The sequence below is a fragment of the Catharus ustulatus genome, chromosome Z, assembly GCF_009819885.2.
Source record: "Catharus ustulatus isolate bCatUst1 chromosome Z, bCatUst1.pri.v2, whole genome shotgun sequence".
NCBI lineage: Eukaryota > Metazoa > Chordata > Aves > Passeriformes > Turdidae > Catharus > Catharus ustulatus.
The window spans coordinates 49,048,271-49,066,476 of record NC_046262.2 but is presented as its reverse complement, the minus strand read 5'-3'; the positions used below and the strand labels follow the sequence as shown (position 1 = coordinate 49,066,476).

At 42.6% G+C, this 18,206-nt stretch overlaps 1 protein-coding gene across 2 annotated transcripts in view; it reads left to right on the top strand.

Annotated features, from left to right (window-relative positions):
- The window catches only part of FAM189A2 (family with sequence similarity 189 member A2), a 29,882-nt gene extending 13,422 nt beyond the window's left edge, over positions 1-16,460 (top strand). Inside the window, exons 3-11 of one of the 2 annotated variants that reach the window (XM_042780185.1) lie at positions 215-325; positions 884-1,012; positions 1,803-1,910; positions 2,032-2,150; positions 6,308-6,437; positions 6,994-7,066; positions 12,429-12,578; positions 14,379-14,665; positions 15,742-16,460. In XM_042780185.1, coding sequence (XP_042636119.1) covers positions 215-325; positions 884-1,012; positions 1,803-1,910; positions 2,032-2,150; positions 6,308-6,437; positions 6,994-7,066; positions 12,429-12,578; positions 14,379-14,665; positions 15,742-15,942 — 1,308 coding nt within the window. In that variant the 3' untranslated portion in view covers positions 15,943-16,460. The remainder of the gene's footprint in view (positions 1-214; positions 326-883; positions 1,013-1,802; positions 1,911-2,031; positions 2,151-6,307; positions 6,438-6,993; positions 7,067-12,428; positions 12,579-14,378; positions 14,666-15,741) is intronic. The other variant, XM_033085042.2, reaches the window with a different exon arrangement.
- Positions 16,461-18,206: the final 1,746 nt, after the last annotated feature.

The window sequence follows — 18,206 nt, the reverse complement described above, 5'->3', positions numbered from 1 at the left end:
ATATTTTATTTCTGCATAACTAGGGTGGAATAAAGAGAAAGAAGACAAAGAATTTTGGGAATAGGATAAGACACCTTGGGGCACTGAAGTCATGGGCAGTTTTGGAAAAGCAAAGTCATTCCCAGCTTCAGTTTGTCAGCGAGATCTGCTCTGTAATAGGTTCCTTGAGTTGGCTCCTCTGCCCACTGCAGTTACCTTTTTTTTGGTTTTCCAGGTTAACTTGTTTGTTCTACTGTCTGTGATCAGCGTTATGCTTAACGTGACTGGATTGATACTTGGATGTCAAGGCATTCAATTTGTGTCCAGGGTACCCAGATGCGATTTGGTGAGCACACATACTGATTTACACTGATTTCTTCTCATTATAGCGTATTAGCTTGCTGTGCTGAGATCACAAAATGTCCTGATGCAGAGTTGCAAGTAATTTGAGAACTAGCATAAAGGATTTTTGTAATAATGTAAACAATAGAAACTGTTGAAAAAAGCCTGAGTGTGGGTAATGGTGAGCTACCCACAAAATGTTCAGTTTGTGCATGAGGTTATTCTTCCTGTTTTGCCTCACTTGGTGAGGACCATTGTGTGATACGTTACAGCAGCAGCCGTGAAGAAAATATAAGGTAGATCAAATTATAGAACAGTTCCACTTGAAGAAGATACAATCTGTACAAGGCAGGGCAAAATGCAAAAAATTTTTCCCAAGTGGTTGTCATGAGAAATAGAAGAATCACTGTTCATGAACTGGAAACTATGGAATAATCGAAATCTAAGGATACAATACTGAGTCACTTGGTGATAAAGGTGATTGTGTAAAACATAGGTTCTATATTGTGCAGGTAAAAATATTGCATAAAACAATTAAGAACTGGAATTTTTTTTCTTAAAGATGAATATGGATGAAAACAAGACTTGTTTGTGCTGTGAAGAACTTCATTCCACCAAATGCACAGAAGCAGAGGCTGTACTGAAGCTATACCATGTGAAGTCATGCAGTGCTACTCATCTTCTTCTCAAGGTACTCTGCACATGCATCCAGTAGTACTACTGAAAATGTCCATGTCCGTCTACCAGTGCAGTGCTGAAGTGATTGATGGGATTGATGTGAAGTGATTATGTTTACTGGAAAAAGCTCTGCTATTTTTCTGATCAGAAGCTCTTCATGGTTCTGTAACATGTGGTTTTTTTGTGTCGGGATTTCAACCCATGCATTGCTGAGCCAAGAAGCAGCTCTTGCCTGTTTTTTGTGTTTAGTGCAACCAAAACTGCAGTGGAATCCAGACAAGATTACAGGGCTAAATAGGATCTAAGTTTTAGCTAAAGATTTGATACCTTTGTTGGTCTTTTGCACTTCTCAGCCTTTTGTGGCTTACAAATTGCTAAAATAAAACTCTCAACCAAAACCATCTTCAAATATCAAAAAACTTTGACATTTCTTTAATGGTGATCATCTTGAATCTGGATTTCCCACAGAAAAGTTGTGAGGAAGGGTATAATTCTTGGATGAATAGAGGGATAAATCACAGCTGTATTTAACCCTTCTGGATCCCTCTCTCAGGACAATAAATATTCTAAAACAAGGTTTTGCAAATTACTCTGGTCTTGGAGATTGTACTGAAGACTTCATCCCATACATTTCCTAGAAATAATTGCTGTGGTCATCCCTGTGTTTTCTCTATTTGTTTTAGTTTTGTATTACCATTATTATTATTATTATTATTACTACTATTATTATTATTATTATTATTTTGACATTCATAAATATCATGGTTTAATCTTTTCATTTCAATAATCTTCATGTTCTTCAGAAAGTTCTCTTAGCTCTTAGTGTCCTGAATGCTCTCACCGCTACAGTTTGCTTCATAGCAGCTGCCCTGCATTACTTACAGATACTTGCATCAAGAAGATCCTGCACAGTAAGTGAGCACAAGGCATTGCCTGCCATAAAGAGTAGTACAAACACCATTAATAGATAACACTGTTCAGCAATGTTTGTAAAAGCTCAGAAGAGTTTTAACATAAGTTCTGTTTGATTAGGGTGAATGTGAAATTGAAGATGAAGATCACAATTTGGACCTTGATGATTTTGTCCCACCTGTCCCACCTCCTTCCTATTTCACAATTTTGAGTTCTTGTACTCCAGAAACAAGTTACAGGTAAAACTGTGCACTCTCATCCTTTCTTTGAGTGTCTTTCAAAACACTGCCTAATTTTTTTTTTTTTAAAGTCTGTTTTCTGTGGTGAAAAAGGTTTATGATTTTAAGGGCGTTAAAAAAACAAAGAAGAAAATTCCCATTAGTTTGGAGACAGCATAAATACAGTGTGCATAAGGGGATAAGATTTTGTGGGTTTGAGTTTAGATTCTCTAGGAACTATTTCTGGGTGAGAGGAATAGTACTGCTTGACACAGCTGAAAACTTACATGATGCTCATGAGTAGGTGAAGGCAGCAATGGGAAGACAGACACAGACACTTGGCAAGCCAGAGACCCTGAATGGTGTTCCCCCATGGACCTTCCTACCAGAGTCATCCTCATTTTCCCTCTTGGGCTGTTAGGGCAGACTAAAGGGGCTGCTTTGACTGCACTGCCTGGAAAGGTAATCCCTTACCCTGCAAGTAATTATTTGCTCTTAAGAGTAATTTGCAGGTAGTTTATGACTCATTATTCTCTTCTGAGCATACAGTATTTATAAATAAAGTATTATGATGCTCAAGCAGACCGTATGACTCTTGTTTAAAATTCCTTATTTTTGTAATGTGCAGGAATGTTTAGTTTATTTCACTGTTTCATCAGGAATACCATGCATGACTTTCAAGACTATGTGTTCCTGGCAGAGGTAATTACAGATCCTGGGATTGCCTGGAAAATGATAACATGGCACAACAACAGGATTTAGAATGAACAGGTCCTCTGAAACACCAGAGATTAAAAACCTTTGTGTAAGTCTTGGTTCAAGCTACTTATGAGAACAGAAAATGATCTCCTTGAAAGAATAATTATTTTCATTTTCAGAGTTCCCCTGCTTTAAAATGGACCGGTTGTTCTTTGTCTAGCATTTCATTCTAGATGGCTGTCTCTTTCCCAGAAGCAGTATTTTTTTTTTTCCACAGGAGGGGCTGCTGAACAGTACATAAATTCACAAATACAAGCCGCACTGAGTATAAGCCGCATCTCTGGGTGTTGGCAGATATTTCATTTTTTGTCCATAAATAAGCCGCACCCGAGTATAAGCCATTCTGTCATTCGCAGCGAGGACCCGCGTGCAACAAAGTTGCCAAATAGTAACAGAACCGCGGCAGGGCGGGGTTTACTGGCTCGGCTCGGGCTTTGCAGGCTCGACCCGCTCGGGGCTGCCAACGGGGCCAGGTGGCCCAGGCCGGCGCTGTTGCTCGGCGCGGCTGCTGGGGGCCAGCTGCCGCTGCCACTGGGCTCGGTCACCACAGCTTGGTGCTGCCCTGTGGTGGCAGGCAGGGACGGAGCCCCCCCCGCTCCCGCGGCGGCGGGCGGGGATGGAGCCCCCCGCTGCCTCCCCGGGCCGCAGCAATGGCGGCGCGGGGCCCCCCCGTCTCTCCCCCGGGCAGTGGTAGGGAGCTCTCCCTCCTCTCTCCCCGCCCCCCGTGCTGCCTGCAGGGATCCAGGCTCCACCCGCGGCGCAACAGAGTAACAATTTGTAATAATCGCGAAATGCCGGCTTTGCAGCTGCTCGGCTCAGCACCCTGGCTGGCACTTCTGAGGTTGTAAATGTCAGAAAATTATTCACATATTAGCCGCTCCTGAGTATTAGCCGCATTTCCGGTTTGGGAGAAAACTCTTAGTCAAAATGGTGCGGCTTGTATTCGTGAAATTACTGTATTTAAGGCTTCTGAGGTCTAAAATTGAATAGCTACCTTGCCTGTGGCTATGTTAAAGCTTGTTGATAGTAATGTTTAAGTGATGATGAGATCTTTCTGAAGTCAGGCTGCTTGTTTCAGGGTGTTGTGAGTAGTTATACAGCAGTGCAGAAGTTAAAGCAGCAAACAGGCTTTATTTCTGTTTTTGGAAGATGAGTAATTATGACTCAGCCCAGGCTGGATCCTGCAAGAGTGGCTGAAATGGGATGTGGCCGTTTCTCAGTCAGCCTCCTCACACTTCTTCGTCCCAAACTGAACTCCATGTAGCACCGTGCCCTGGCTTTCTGTGCCAAGTTCCCTGCATCCCAAATCTTGCTGTGCAAGGAGGGTGTGACAGGACCCACATCCAGGGAGGTGAGCCCCATCTGCAAGCTCCAAGACAAATACATCCCCTGAAAAGGGAAAGACCAGTCATCAAAATTTGTGCCAAAGACATGTTTGGAATGGGTAGGCCTTTTCTGCCATCTTTTGAATTGAATAGTCAGAGGCCCAGCTACCAAAACCAGTTGGTTTGCTCACTTGTTCATGGGAAACTTGTACATTTGTCTTATTTAATGGTAAAAAACAAACTAGCATTACAAGTGTCTGGTCAATTCCTATCCTGCCTCTACTCTCGTTATTTCATACATTAAAAAATAGTGATTACACTATTTTTCAGGGTTGGCACAACATGACCAGTGAGAGCTGAGTTTCCAGGTGAAAAACAAAATGTGAAGTTTGCCAGGAGTTGGACTTTGATCCTTGTGGGTCCCTTCCAACTCAGGAGATTCTGTGATTCTACAGAAGTGTCACAAGACACGTCAATTTAAGAGTAGAAGTGATGTATGTTGGGCAGCAAGGCCTAGAAATCTACCTCCGTTGTGTTTAAAGTATTGTTTGGGTACATCCTGGAAATAACTATTATGATGAAGGGACTCAAGGCAATGCTTTTCTAGTTGCATGTTCTGTGATAAGTTTTAACAGAATTGTTGGACATATCATTAATTTTCAAGGTGTGACTGAGCTGTGTAGACCAGATCATGTTTAAAAACAAAATTAAGAATCAAAATGTATATAATTTTGGGGGTTATATTGAATGCAAATTCAGCATGAACATACTAGGAAAATGTGAAGTCATGTCAATGGAGGATCCATCTCCATCATACCTCAAAATTATTATGAAGCCTTTGGGAACAGATGAAGTAAATTGTAATTAAAAACTATTTTAACATATTTTATTTTCCTTGATTTTAAGAATAAAAAAGACAATGGCTAGCTGTCAAAATATCTGCTTTCCTTTCCTCGGATTTCTCCATGCATTAGCTCCACTGCCTTCTCAGGAGCTTTTCATAGGTTCTGATTTTGAAAGTTTTATTGTTTTCCTGTCTGTACAAGCAGTCTTCCATAGGCATTTCTGTAATTCTGCCCTTTCCACTGAGCTTGCAAGAAAAATACTTTCATTCATCTTTGTTCCCTCCAGTCAGTGTCCAGAGCAACCCTAAATTCTGGGAGGAAGGACTTGCTTTGTAGAGAGTGGTATCCACTAGTGATAGTGCATGAAACCTGACCAAAGTCCAGAGACCAAAATATGGGTTTCTGTGTGTTGCTTGAGGTTTCTACTCAGCATCAAATCAGCAACTAAAATGTTGCAGAGAAGAACTGAGATGCTTTGAGTCACAGACTTCTCTGAGGATTGTATGGGGAAGATTTGCTTGCCAGCTCTGCTGTTGATCACCACACTTTGTTGGCGTTCCTGGGGCAATGTAAATGTATGTTTATCAAAATTAAGGGTTTTCCAGGCACTGTTCTGTTTTCTTCCTTCTCAGAGCTCCCTCCTAAGAGAAAGATGTTGCAGCAAAAGGTCTTTGGTATTTCTGCGGTGTAAAAGGTTTCAGAGAGCTCTTTGGAAACTGAGGAGTAATGTCAGCCATGAGACACATTTGCCTCACATAAACCTTTGTGAATTGATCAACCATAATATTCTTTCAAGAAAAAGAACACCCTTTAGTTTGAATTTGGCTTTTTCTGTACGGCTGTATCTGAACATAAACCACCAGGTCAGAAGTATCTTAAATGTAGGTTATATGTAAAAACTCAGAGCTAGACTGTCACATTTTGAGTGACAACCTGTACTTTAATTTTTGTAACAAAACTGGACCTCTGAAGTAAAGCTGGAATGGGTTCCTAGGCCCACTACTACCCAAAGATGCTTGAACTCTGGGGAACATACTGGAGGAGAGGCATGTCCTAAGGAGCTGAACTGGGAATTACGCCTGCCATCTTCTGAGACAATGTCTTGCAGACCTTGATGAGTCCAGTATTTGAGACCTAGATCCCAAAATTTGAGTTGGCACAGGAAAGCCAGTGGAGTTTGGCAGCAGGTGATGTTTTTCTACAGCTGGAAAGCCATAGTGACAGATTTGCTCCGTGTTATTTATTGCAGCCCACCTGTCTCTGATGTGATTTCACTGCCCTATATTTATGTAACGCGAATCAATGGGGTTGAAGTGTTCTGCCCTCTGGACCCACCTCCACCTTATGAAACTGTGTGCAGCTTAAAAAGCTCTGAGCAGGTATGGAGTTTAATGTCTGATTTGTTTTTTCCACTCTGAGGGAGAGGTTGCACTCAAGCTTGGTAAATATAAGTCAGAAGGATACATTTGATTATAAATGTAAATTTCACCAAAGATTTTAATTAATCACTTTCCTCCAGAACTGAAAAGTTTTCTCCAGTTGGAAAACTGCCCAGACATGGGAGAAGGAGCAGAAAGCAGTGTGGAGCACAGCTGTTGCTGGTTATTCTGAAATACCTCCTTGCTTTACTTCATTTAAGTACACTGCTCCCGTGGGACTAGGTCAAGGTTTTGGCATCATCCTTTTCAATGGTGTTTTCAAAATACAGGTGTTTTTTCCCAGAATATACTGGATAGGACAAAATTCACTGACCTGGATGATGAACATGAATGTCAAACATTTACTGGCCTTGATTTTGCCATGGGATTAAACTCATATCATGCAGTCTCTGTATAATTAAGAACAAGTGCTCCATTTCTAAGGTGGATGTTGCAGTTCTTACGAAATGCCAAAGATGGTGACTTGTGGTTTTTCAGCTTTTGCATTTTATTACAGGGAGGTGCACTTCAAATAAATGGCATGGAAGATGTTGATTCAGGGGAAGTAGGTGACAGGCAGTCCTCTCAAGGTAAAAAGTAATTTCAAAGTTTGTTTTAGAATGTTCTCTCCAACACGTACCATTTAATCATGCAGCAACATTATTAGTTCTTTGAAAGACAGCCACCATACTGCAAACCAGAGATACAGAATCATGTTCGTTTTGGGCAGTGGGAACAAGGATTAATCTTTAAAATCTTTAAAAGCCTAACAAATTGTTTTCATGTGAGATACAAAAAGGATATGTTTCCTTTCTAGCAACCTAAAAGTTCATTTTTGACGCTATATCCATATGTTGCAAGAAATGATGTCCAGCTCCAGCGTTCTATTTGCTTAGTGTATGTGATGGTGCCTGTTAACATTTTGTTGCTGGTAAAAATAGGAGAAGAAAAGAATAATACTGCTCTATGTGGAATTAAACTCCATTATTCAGCCTGAACTGGAAGAATTATTGGTTCCTGCATCCTGGTGTAGGAGATAGCTGAACTACTCTTAGAGACTACATCAAACTTTGCTCTGCACTGTTTTGGAAAACCATGCCGATGGGTCCATCCAAGTTATTTTTAACCTTTTTTTCTTGCAACATATGCTTGTGGCTAAACACTATTAACTACCATGTTTTCCAGTACAGCCCATAAAAATGTGTTACAATTTTAATTTGAACTTTGCCATTATGGCAAGATTGCCTTGTCTGCAATATTCACACAAGAGAGTAAAGACTGTGGCAAGGGGGAAGCCCCAAATACTTTATTTGATTGTGGCCTGTCTTTTGCCAACCTACTCATCAAACTATGAAAAAAATTGGGTTTGAACTGCATCAGTTGAAACTGTTCCTATTATGTGGAGTCAGGGGGAAGAAAAGAGTTTGTGTAAAATCATACTTTAGCTAAGTGTCAGCTCTGTCAAAGTGCCCTTAAACTCTGACAGTCTGCCTGAAACCTGAAAACAAGCACTTGGATATTCCTGGTTTCTTGTCATACATTCACCATAATGAAACCTTTTGCTAAAGATCCCCTGGATTTCATTCTCAAAGCTTGCTTATTGGTAGAACTCCTGTTGCTTTCTCTGAGCTGTCTGAACTCAAACAAAAGAGGTTAACAAATACAAGGATACATGGTGACTTGCTTAAAGTTATGAGGACAGAAACAGGAAAAAAATAGCATAGAAAATACACCTGCTCTGAAAGAAAGTCCTTCGGATTTGGGTTTTTTTGTTTGGTTGGTTGGTTTTTCTGTTTAGTTTTGTTTAGTTTTAACAAAAGGCTCTGATAAAACATTTTTTGAGGCATTTGTATTTAAAAATTTCCTTTGCAAGGATCAGACCTACGTGAGCGTGTATGGCAAAGTGTACCCTCCTCTCCATCATCTTAACTGGTTTGTCTAGTATGTTTTTAATAAAGAGGTCTGTAAAGAGAAGTTTAATTATCAGCCTGCCTGGTAAATTCAGATAAAAAAAAGAAAGTAGGCCTCTTAAGAAAGAAAATTAACTCTGCTTCTTCTTCTAGATGCCAAAGCTTCCTAGAATTAAGAAAAAGAAATACATTGACCTGTATCTCTTCCTTTATTTAAATTTGGAGAGGTATACTACATCTGGCTGGAATGGAGTTACAGTAATTTCACGAATACAAGCCGCACCAATTTGACCAAAATTTTGGTGGAAACCCCAAAGTGCGGCCAATATTCCGGGGCGGCTAATACATTAACAAAATTCTAAAAGCTGCCAACACGGAAGTGAGAGCCCGCGGCAGCCCCAAGCCAAGCTGGAGCCCGGCCGGCCCCGGCAGAGGTGGGAAAGCCTGGCAGAGGCGGGGCCAGCAGTGTGGGGGGCGGGCGGCAGAGCCTGAGCCAGCAGGGCGGGGCAGGGGGGCGGCAGAGCCCGGGCCAGCAGGGCGGGGGAGCCTGGGAGAACTGGGGCTAGCAGTGCAGGGGAGCATGGCAGAAGCAGGAAGGCTGGCGGGTGGGGCTACCTGGCAGCAGGGGAAGCCCAGCAGAATCGGGGCCAGCAGCGTGGGGGAGCCCGGCGGTGCGGGGGCCTGCAGTGCCGGCCAGGGCGAGGAAACGCGGCGGCGGTGCAGACGGGAGGGGGCGGCCGGCGAGCCCGGCGGCGGCAGCCCGCCGGCGGGGCTAGCGAACGCGGCGCGGCGCGGCCGGCGAGCCGGGCGGCGGCGGCGGCAGCCCGCCGGCCGGGATAGCAAACGCGGCAGCGGGGCGGTGCTAACGGGAGAGGGGGGCCAGCGAGCGCGGCGGCAGCACCACCCGGCCAGCCCCGCCGAGCCGTGGCGCTGAGCTGGGCCACGCGGCCCCGTCGGCAACCATGAGCGGGCCGAGCCTTCCTGGCCCCGCCCCGAGCCAGTAAAGCCCGCTATGCCGCGATCCTGTTACTAATTGGCCAATTTGTGAAAGCTGCGCATGGATTCTCGCGACGAACGAAAGTGCGGCTAATATTCGGGGTGCGGCTTATCTATTGACAAAGACAGCAACATTGTCGAGGCACCGGAAGTGCGGCTTATAATCCGTGCGGCTTGTATTCGTGAAACTACTGTAATTTCCTTCATAGCAGCCTGTGGTGCTGGTTTGAATTTGTGACCTGGGGGGAATGTTCCAGCCTTGTCGCTTTTCAGGGGCTGGCTGGGCATCAGTCATCTAGTGGTGAGTGACTGCTTTTGCATCACTTGTTTTCCTTTGAATTTCTTGGGTTTTTTCCTCACCACCTCACTCCTGCTGTCCTTATCTCAGTCCATGAGTTCTGCCACTTTTGTCCTTCAATTCTTCTCTCCATATCGCTGGGGAAGAGTGAGAATGACTGTGAGAGACTGAGCTGCCTGTTGGGGTTAAACCACTGCAGAAGGGAAGTATAAAATGGGGGCTTATGTTGGAATTGTGGCAGGGGAAGTCTATGGGCTGTCTCAACTGGTGCAGTGTAGCAGTCTATAAATAAAACTTGAACTTTCAGTTTATTCTGGCAGGCTGTCGTGCCAGGGAATTTGTGTATGATGCTGTGATTCCCTTGGCATCATCAGAGTTGATCAACTGAGCATAGCTTCTGATGGAAGTTAAAGCTGTGCACTCCTCTGCCAGCAAAGAGAAATCCTGACTGCTGACTGCAGGAGGAGCTCTTAAGCTTCTCAGTGCCAGCTAAAATTGTTTTACTGACTTCATAATCATTCCTGTCAAGCAGAAGGGGCCTTCCCCTACTGACTGTAGTAGGCAGGCATGCAGCCTTTTGCTGGTGGCAGGAAGTGCTTGGTAGCTGCTCTGTATCACCACAAACTAGGTATATGCATTTTCAGTACACACCACTGTAAGACAATTATCTCTCTGAAATGTTAATATTATTAAGGATTATCTTAAGATCATTTAATCTGTTCACTAATCTGTTCAGAATTAAAAAAAACAAAAAAACCAACTAGCAAACCACTTCTCCAAAGTAACAGCAGCACTGTACCTCCAGGACTTACTGCTAACACAGCTCCACTAGTATTGAAAAGTTTAGATTGGTAATGGATTCTTTAATCCTGCATGGTTCTTGGTCTGCTATATTTTGTTGCTGGGCCTTACCTTCTGATTTGCTAGGCTGGTACCTATTTTGTATAGGTTGTGTCTTCCTTCTTCTCTTTAGAGATTCTAAGTTGCATTTTTGTAGGAGATAAGGCGCTGTGCTCCACAAGTACACATCATCCAAGCCAAAATTTTCTTGAATGGTCCTGCCACTGGAACATACCTGTTAAAGGGACACCACAGATTTTTGCTGTGTTCTGAATAAAAGACTGTTTACATGAATTTGGTTTTGTATTGGGTTTGCATGGCCAAGGTTTGGTAGTGGCAGGGAAGCTGCTGCATGGTTTGAAGCTTCCTCTGTGCCTGGTAGAGCTCCAAAGATGGACTGCTGCTGGAGAAGGCTGGACCGGTTAGATATGATGGTAACACCTCTGTGACAAAGTATTTAAGAAGGAAGAAAATGTTACTTTGCAGATGTATTGGTGCTCAAGAAGAGCAAAGTGAGAATATGTGTGAGGAACATCCCTGCAAACACCGGGGTCAGTGGAGAAGGGGGCAGGAGGTGCTCCAGGTGCTGGAGTGAGATTCCCCTGCAGCCTGTGGTGCAGCCCCTGGAGAGGCAGCTGTGCCCCTGCAGCCCATGGAGGTAACAGGGATGCAGAGGTTCACCCACAGCCCCTGGAGAACCCCTGCTGGAGCAGGTGGGTGTGTGCAAAAAGGCTGTGAACCCACGGGAGGCATGTACTGGAAAAGGCTCCTGGCAGGGACCTGCAGATCCAGGTAGAGAGGAGTCCATGCTGGAGCAGGTTTACTGGTAGAACTTGTGAGCATGGAATAGGACTGACCCCATGGAAGAGTGACCCACACTACAACATTTTGTGTAGAACTGTTGTCTATACAATGCAGTCAAGCTGGAGAAATTCCCAGCTGTCTCCTGTGGGAGGGACCCCACACAGGAACGGAGGAAGGACTCCCCTCCCTGAACAGCAGCAGAAATGTGTCATGAACTGACTGTAACCTGTTCCCTGTGCTGCTGCAGGGCAGAAGGTAAAGCCTGGCGGAGGGTTGGGGGACGGTGTTTTTAAGATCTGTTTTACTTCTCATTATCCTGCTCGTTTTTGGATAAAGTCAGGTAATATCCCCGAGCTGAGTCTGTTTTGCCTGTGATAGTAATTGGTGAGAGATCTCTCCCTGTCCTCATTTCAAGTCATGAGCCTTTCATTACATTTCTTCTCGTCTGTCCCGTTGCAGAGGGGAGTGGCTGTGGTGGGTACCTGGCATCCAGCCAGGGGCAGCCCACTACAAATCTTTAAACTCCTGAATGATCAAGGAAATTGTTTTCTGTAATATACCAGGTTCCACTAGGTGGAGGTACAGAACCAAGCTTAGTGAGAAATGTACACAGCTTCATCCTGTCCTGTTCTTGGAAGTGCAGCATATAGTTTCACTCTGAGGAAAAGGAGGAGTGGGAAGGATATAGCATATCACAAAAATCCAGGAAAATATTTAAGGAAAGTTTTTAGTTCCTTTTTAGTGACTGGTGACTGATTTAGAACATACCTAATAGCAGAAGTTGGACAACCTCTTTGACCATATGCTGTCATAGCTTGGTACAACTGATTATAAGCAGGAGGATTTGGGGAGATTTAGTTATTCACTGGTAAAGCTGTAGCTCCCTTCTCTCTGACCAGTAGTTTAAGGTGATTTTTATACTAGGGTATAGACCAATGTTACTGTTCAGTAAGTGTGGGTCTGTGCACAGATACACGCACCTCTAGACCTTTGTGTCCAGTTATTAGATTTGCAGGTGGGATGGGGGAAAAAATCTGTCTCTAATAATGGCTTCTACAGATCAGCTTTATTTTGACTACTACTTTTCTGTTTCTAATAATTCAGCTGAAGAAATTCAGGAGCCTTCCAGCAGAATGAGCCTTTCCCCTTCAAATGCAAGCTGTGTGCCTGCAGGAGCAAGTAGGAGAGCCTTCCATCCCTTGAGGAAATGTTCTAAAAGTGACCCTGTGCTCCTGCACTGCCAGCTGCCTCAAGGTGACTCCATTTTCTCTGTCGGTGACTGTGTAATGGTTCTTTAAAAACAACTTTTTAGAAATTTGGTACACTGAACCTAGTACCTGCAGAAATCAGCTACTGTTTCCCAACAGAGGACAACATAATAGTGGCTTGTGCTTCACCAGACCTTCTCCATCTAACTCCTTAGTCTTGCTGCTCTTTTCACATCTAGGAACAGGGTCTGGGTACGAGGGAGGGGTGGTGGAAAATGAGGAGGGAGTGCACACAGGATTCTTCAGTGCACTGACTTCTAAAATCTTACAAGTGCAGTTGTCAATGTAAGTAGTTTAAAGAAAAGCTGGCTTGGGAATTTGGTATTGGCCTATAAATTCACTCCCCTTTTCTCAATCCTAATCAATCAATAATAAAAAAAACCAAACAAAAACTCAACACAACCCATCGTGGAGAGTTGATGAAACTACTTTGGTGTCAGTGATCTAATTCTGTTGCTTTAGGAAAACTGCTAATATGACTACACAGTCTGTGATACTGCTGACAATCTTGAAAAACAGCAGTCAGAGGTCTTGCAGTTTTTAGTGGAGGATATTGGAATCCCCACAGTAGCCACCAGCAATCAAAATGTAAGTGCCAATGGGGCATGTTAGTAACAGCCATTTATTCTGGATACTGGGAGCATGCCAATCTGGATTTCACTCGCTGTTTTTGTGGAATGTTTTCATGGCTGTGCTGTGTCATGTGCTTTGTCCTGTCCTCCTATCAACTTCCATCACAGCAGCCCAGAGAATCTGCTGCTGAAGCAATACTACATTGAGACAGAGCTTATTCACAGCTGTGGAAGCAGAGTGTTTCTGCTGTAGAGAGACCCCATATCAGAAGCATCTGGAAGATATAGCCTTGGTGTTAATCTGAGGTTGGGTCTGTTCAGCAATTAGATCTGAGTTAGTCATGAGTGCTGCAGAAAAGGAACTTCACTGCAGCAATGGAATTTGCTTCAAGTTAATGCTCTTCTTGCTGGGAAATTTTGCATGTCCTCCTGGCATTTTTTTGACTGAAGCCAGTGTGAAAGTGATTCTTGAATAATCTGTAGGTGTGGTTTTGTTTTGTTTGGGTTTGTTTTGTTTTGTTTTTATGTTTATTTGTTTTGTTTTTTGTGGGTTTTTTGTGTGTGTATTTTTTGTTTTGTTTTGTTTTTGGGGGTTTTTGGGTTTTTTCCTTCCTTTTAATGGGGCCAAAGTTTGATAGCATGTTTACACCAAATGAAGTGAATTTTTATTTTGACCAAAGGCCCTTTGTAACTGCAAGGTTATTTTGAATGTTTTGCTGTAGGTTTGTGTTTGTTTTTTTTCATTGGATTTGTACTTTGTAGTATTACTAGCTTCCAGCTTGAAAGGTAGTTGTTTTCAGTACAACTTGTCCTCCTGACTGCTAATAACTAAAAGTTACCAAGAGTTTAGGAGAGATCATAAAAGCCTTCTACTTTTATGTTTACATTAACACTCAACACACATTTCATGTCTCTTCATATCAGAAACAAGAGAAAGGAACCAATATACACAAAATGACACAGTTTCCAAAGGGGAAGAGTCCCTCCAGACCCTCTGACACGTAATATTCACTCAATCATAGCTACGTATGACTATTTTACAGGCATTTTGTGTAAACCCAATGAGTGAGCTTTCCATACCACTCTGACCATGCCAGATTGTTTAGTTTTACAAGGTTAAACTCTGCACTGCATCCTCATTGAATCAGGAGTGGAATCTCTGGGAATACCATGCAGTATGTGGATAGTTTGCTTTGTTTCATCTTTCTCTTCAGAGACAGTGCTCAGCTGTGAAACTGCAACACCCAGTGACGTAAATCCACCGAACGCTGTCACCTTGCGGAGGGGTTCAAGAGTAAGAGCTGTGAGGGGAAGACCCCAATCTCTGATAGACTATAAGTCTTACATGGACACTAAACGGCGTGTGGCATGGATCCTTAAGCAGTCCTCCTGCAGCATGAGCCCAGACATACACGAGTTGGTGGAAAATATCAAGTCTGTTTTAAAATCAGATGAGAAACACATGGCAGAAGCTGTCAGCAGTGTCACTTTCCTTGAGCAGGTAGTTTTATTACTTGTATTTATCAGTTGATGTGGAAACCCATTGCCCCTGGTTTGGAAGTATAGGTTTACTGACCAAACTCGCTTCCTTCAGCACTTTAGTTTCATGTAGGGGGTGTGTGAGAGGCTATATTTCTTGCTCTATCAGCCAAAGCCAGAGTATGTGTGTTTAAAAACTGAGTCAATCTTCTGTTGAGGAATCATGAACTGTAAATAACATGACTGCATTTTATACTGAGTGTGGCAGGGGAGAGGGAGAAGATGTTATAAGTAAGTGTTTGCTATTGCAAACCAGAAGAAATGGAAACTGACAAGGAAATTTTTATGTCAACCCACTAGAAGCAACTTTTTTGTGATTGGCTCCCAGGATAAAAAAAAGACCTGGTACTAAAGAAAGAAAAGCAGAAAATGGAAAATAACTGCTTACATTAATGGAATGAGTATCTAGAAGTTTCAGACACTGCAGACTTCATCAAACAAATGTTTTGGTAGCTTACAGACCATTTGGGTAGATGAATTGATTCATGCATAGCACAAGTAATTTGCTATGACAACTGGTTTTGGTTTGTGTTCTCATGCAAAACGCATCAGTGCCATTTAGGCTCTGCAAATAAAGTGGGATTTCCCACTGCAGCCTTCTGGCAACAAAAGCCTTGACAAGTTTGACAGAAACAGGAGGAAAAAACTCTCCTTTTGAGAATTTAATTTATCACACAGGCCTGAAGGTTATGACAGTTCAGTGGATTCTGCAAGGAAGCAACACTTAGGTTTCTTCTAAACAATACCGTGCCATAGGTTGGAGTGAGAGAATTCCTCTGCACCTTTGAGAGGGTGACCAAACCAACCTAACAAATACCCCACAAGCAACAAGCAAATAAAAAAAATTACGCCACTCCTTTTTGCAACTAGGACTGCTTTTCTCATGCCTCCTCAGTAAATGCTAAGGATTTTATGGCTTTTTAAATGATTCTTTAAACATAACAGACAACACAACTTGCTTCTTCCTAGTTGGGTAAAAAACTATTTTAATGGAACAAGAGTTGAAAACAAAACTGATTTAAACTTTTCATTTTAAAGGTGATGACACCTTCCCAGCAAGCCACGTCATCGAGAGGCCATGTGTTACCTTTGCATCCTGGATTGCTGTACCTGGAGAGCTGTGGTGACCTGAGCACTTTCACCACAGAGGGAGAACAGCTAGCACAGAGAAGAATCCAAAGAGCAGAACATGAACGGCCTCACAGTGTTGTTGGTATTGTCAGGGAAACTGTACTTTGAGCTAGCTTTTTGGTTATTCCTCAGCAGTGCACTTCTGTCAGACATACAGATACTGCAGAGGAAAATTATCTCTGGCAAGTGAGTGGAGGGTTTGTCAATAATCACCTTTTTTAGTACTCTTATGCACAGACTCCAAAGGGGAAGATCATTCTACAGAGAGTATTAAGCACATTGAAAGCTGACCTTTATTGGGCATGCAGCTGCAGCTCATCTGTTTGTGATATATTTGTGCCCTGCATTTCTGTGAAGTTTGGTAACGTGTAGTTGTGGGGGATGATGATACATCATCATACATCATCCTACATCATGGAAGGAGCTGTCTAAAGCAGTATTGAAGAACTTGGCAAATTTTTGGTACTTTTGGTTTAAATTAAAATCTCCTGTAATAAAATGGAGACCTTCAGATAGAAAGTAAGTTGGTAAAAAAATGGTGTACAGAATTCTTAAATTATTCTTTATAAAAGAAGGTTGTTGATGTGCAAATTGTACTAAAAATAATAACTGTCTTGAAGAAATACTCTTTTGGCTCAGTGAACTTCTCCCTTAATGACAGAACATTATTTATGTCTTAATGATGGAACAACATCAAACCCAAAAGCACAGGTGTTTTGCAGGTGGTGCTGGCTTGTTACTGTCCCAGGAAGAAAGACACTCTCTGTAGAATCTCATTTTAAATGCTGTTTATTACAGCAGGTTCTATGAACAAAGAAGCTAGTATAACTAATTTTATATTCCTTCAGGTGCTGGGAAGCCCAGATTGTGCAGGGCTCAAGTTATGCAGATCCCATCCATTTTATCCCATTTGGGTCATTTAAGGAATTAAAATTTTTCTTAGAGAACAACTCTATTTATCACTTCTACTGTGAAAAGGGTTGTTCACATGGGACCTTACTGCTGCACTTCTAGACAAAGGCAGGGACACACATGTACTGCTGGGTGGTGTTTACCATTTTGAGTAAACGGTAAATACCATTACTCTAACTGGGGTTGCCTGCAGGCTCCCTTATCACCAACCATCTAAATTTATTCTGTGGCCAAGGGACATCGCTGGAGGTCCATCTCTCCAGGGACACAAAGCACAACACAGGCCTGGCTGTCAAGTGAGAGTCACGTGGATCACAAACTCTTCCTGTACAATAACTGTAGGTCAGGATTGCTCCACATACTTCTGCCCTGCACATAGATTTAAGTTACAGCTCCAGCCCTGACACTGACACTGTCAGTCCACACAGGTCACCTGCATCACCTCTTCAGCCTGCAAGGCACCATAGAGTGCTGGAACTGGGGTGGGGTCTGCTTGTCCTCGGTGTGGAGCCAAACCACTGAAAGACTGAAGGAGAAGGCAAGAAACATGTCCCCTGTGAATACAGCAAATCTGCGAAATTTTTGTTTGCAGTGCTGAAATAAGGGCTTATCTACCAAAATGCAGAGAAGTTTGTAACACAGAAATTGGTATGTGCAGCTAATGGTAAGGAGGATGGAGGGTGGTACACAGGGAAATGCAGAAAGCAAGCTCAGCCTGTCTACTGCACCCTTTATCAGGAACTTCACAATTTCTTCCATCATTTAAATAAATAAGGTGAAGTACTTCATTCTCTCATGATGATGGCATTTGTATTTCATGTTATGAATAGCCACTAAGTGGCTGAACACCCATGTTTAGTTTTCTTCTGAATCAGCATATATTTTCATTTCTGTGGTTTCAAAGTTCTCATGACACCCTGTGAGGCACAGAAAATCCTATGAAGCCTCACCAGAGGAAACACTCCCTTGATGACTTTTTTTTGGTTGACTTTCAAATATAATCATACTTTTCATGATCTCTCATACAAATATTTTTAGCCTTAGCACAGGCAGTTCCAAGATTAATTGTAGGGACAGATATATTACAATTCTACTTTTTATTTATTCAAATAGTGTTAGGTCTTTAATAATAAACCATGCTGATGACATTTGAAGGAAAATGTTGATTTCAGAAATTACTTAAGTGTGAAGAATTTTTAACAAAGCCCCATTTATAAAAAATTCCTATTTATTCAGTCAATGAAATAGTATTTCTGTCAACAACAGTGGCATTTCACACATAAAAACTGCGATGCCACCTCAGATTAGGAACCAGTTTTCTTTAGGAACACTAGTGTCATGTATTGCTTGAAAAGAATGCTGTCTTAAAAATAAAGGTAACAGCATTGCTTCATGCCTGCAGAAACACAGACAGAATTATTCCAGACTAAGTGGCAAAAAAGTTCAGACACGTATGCATT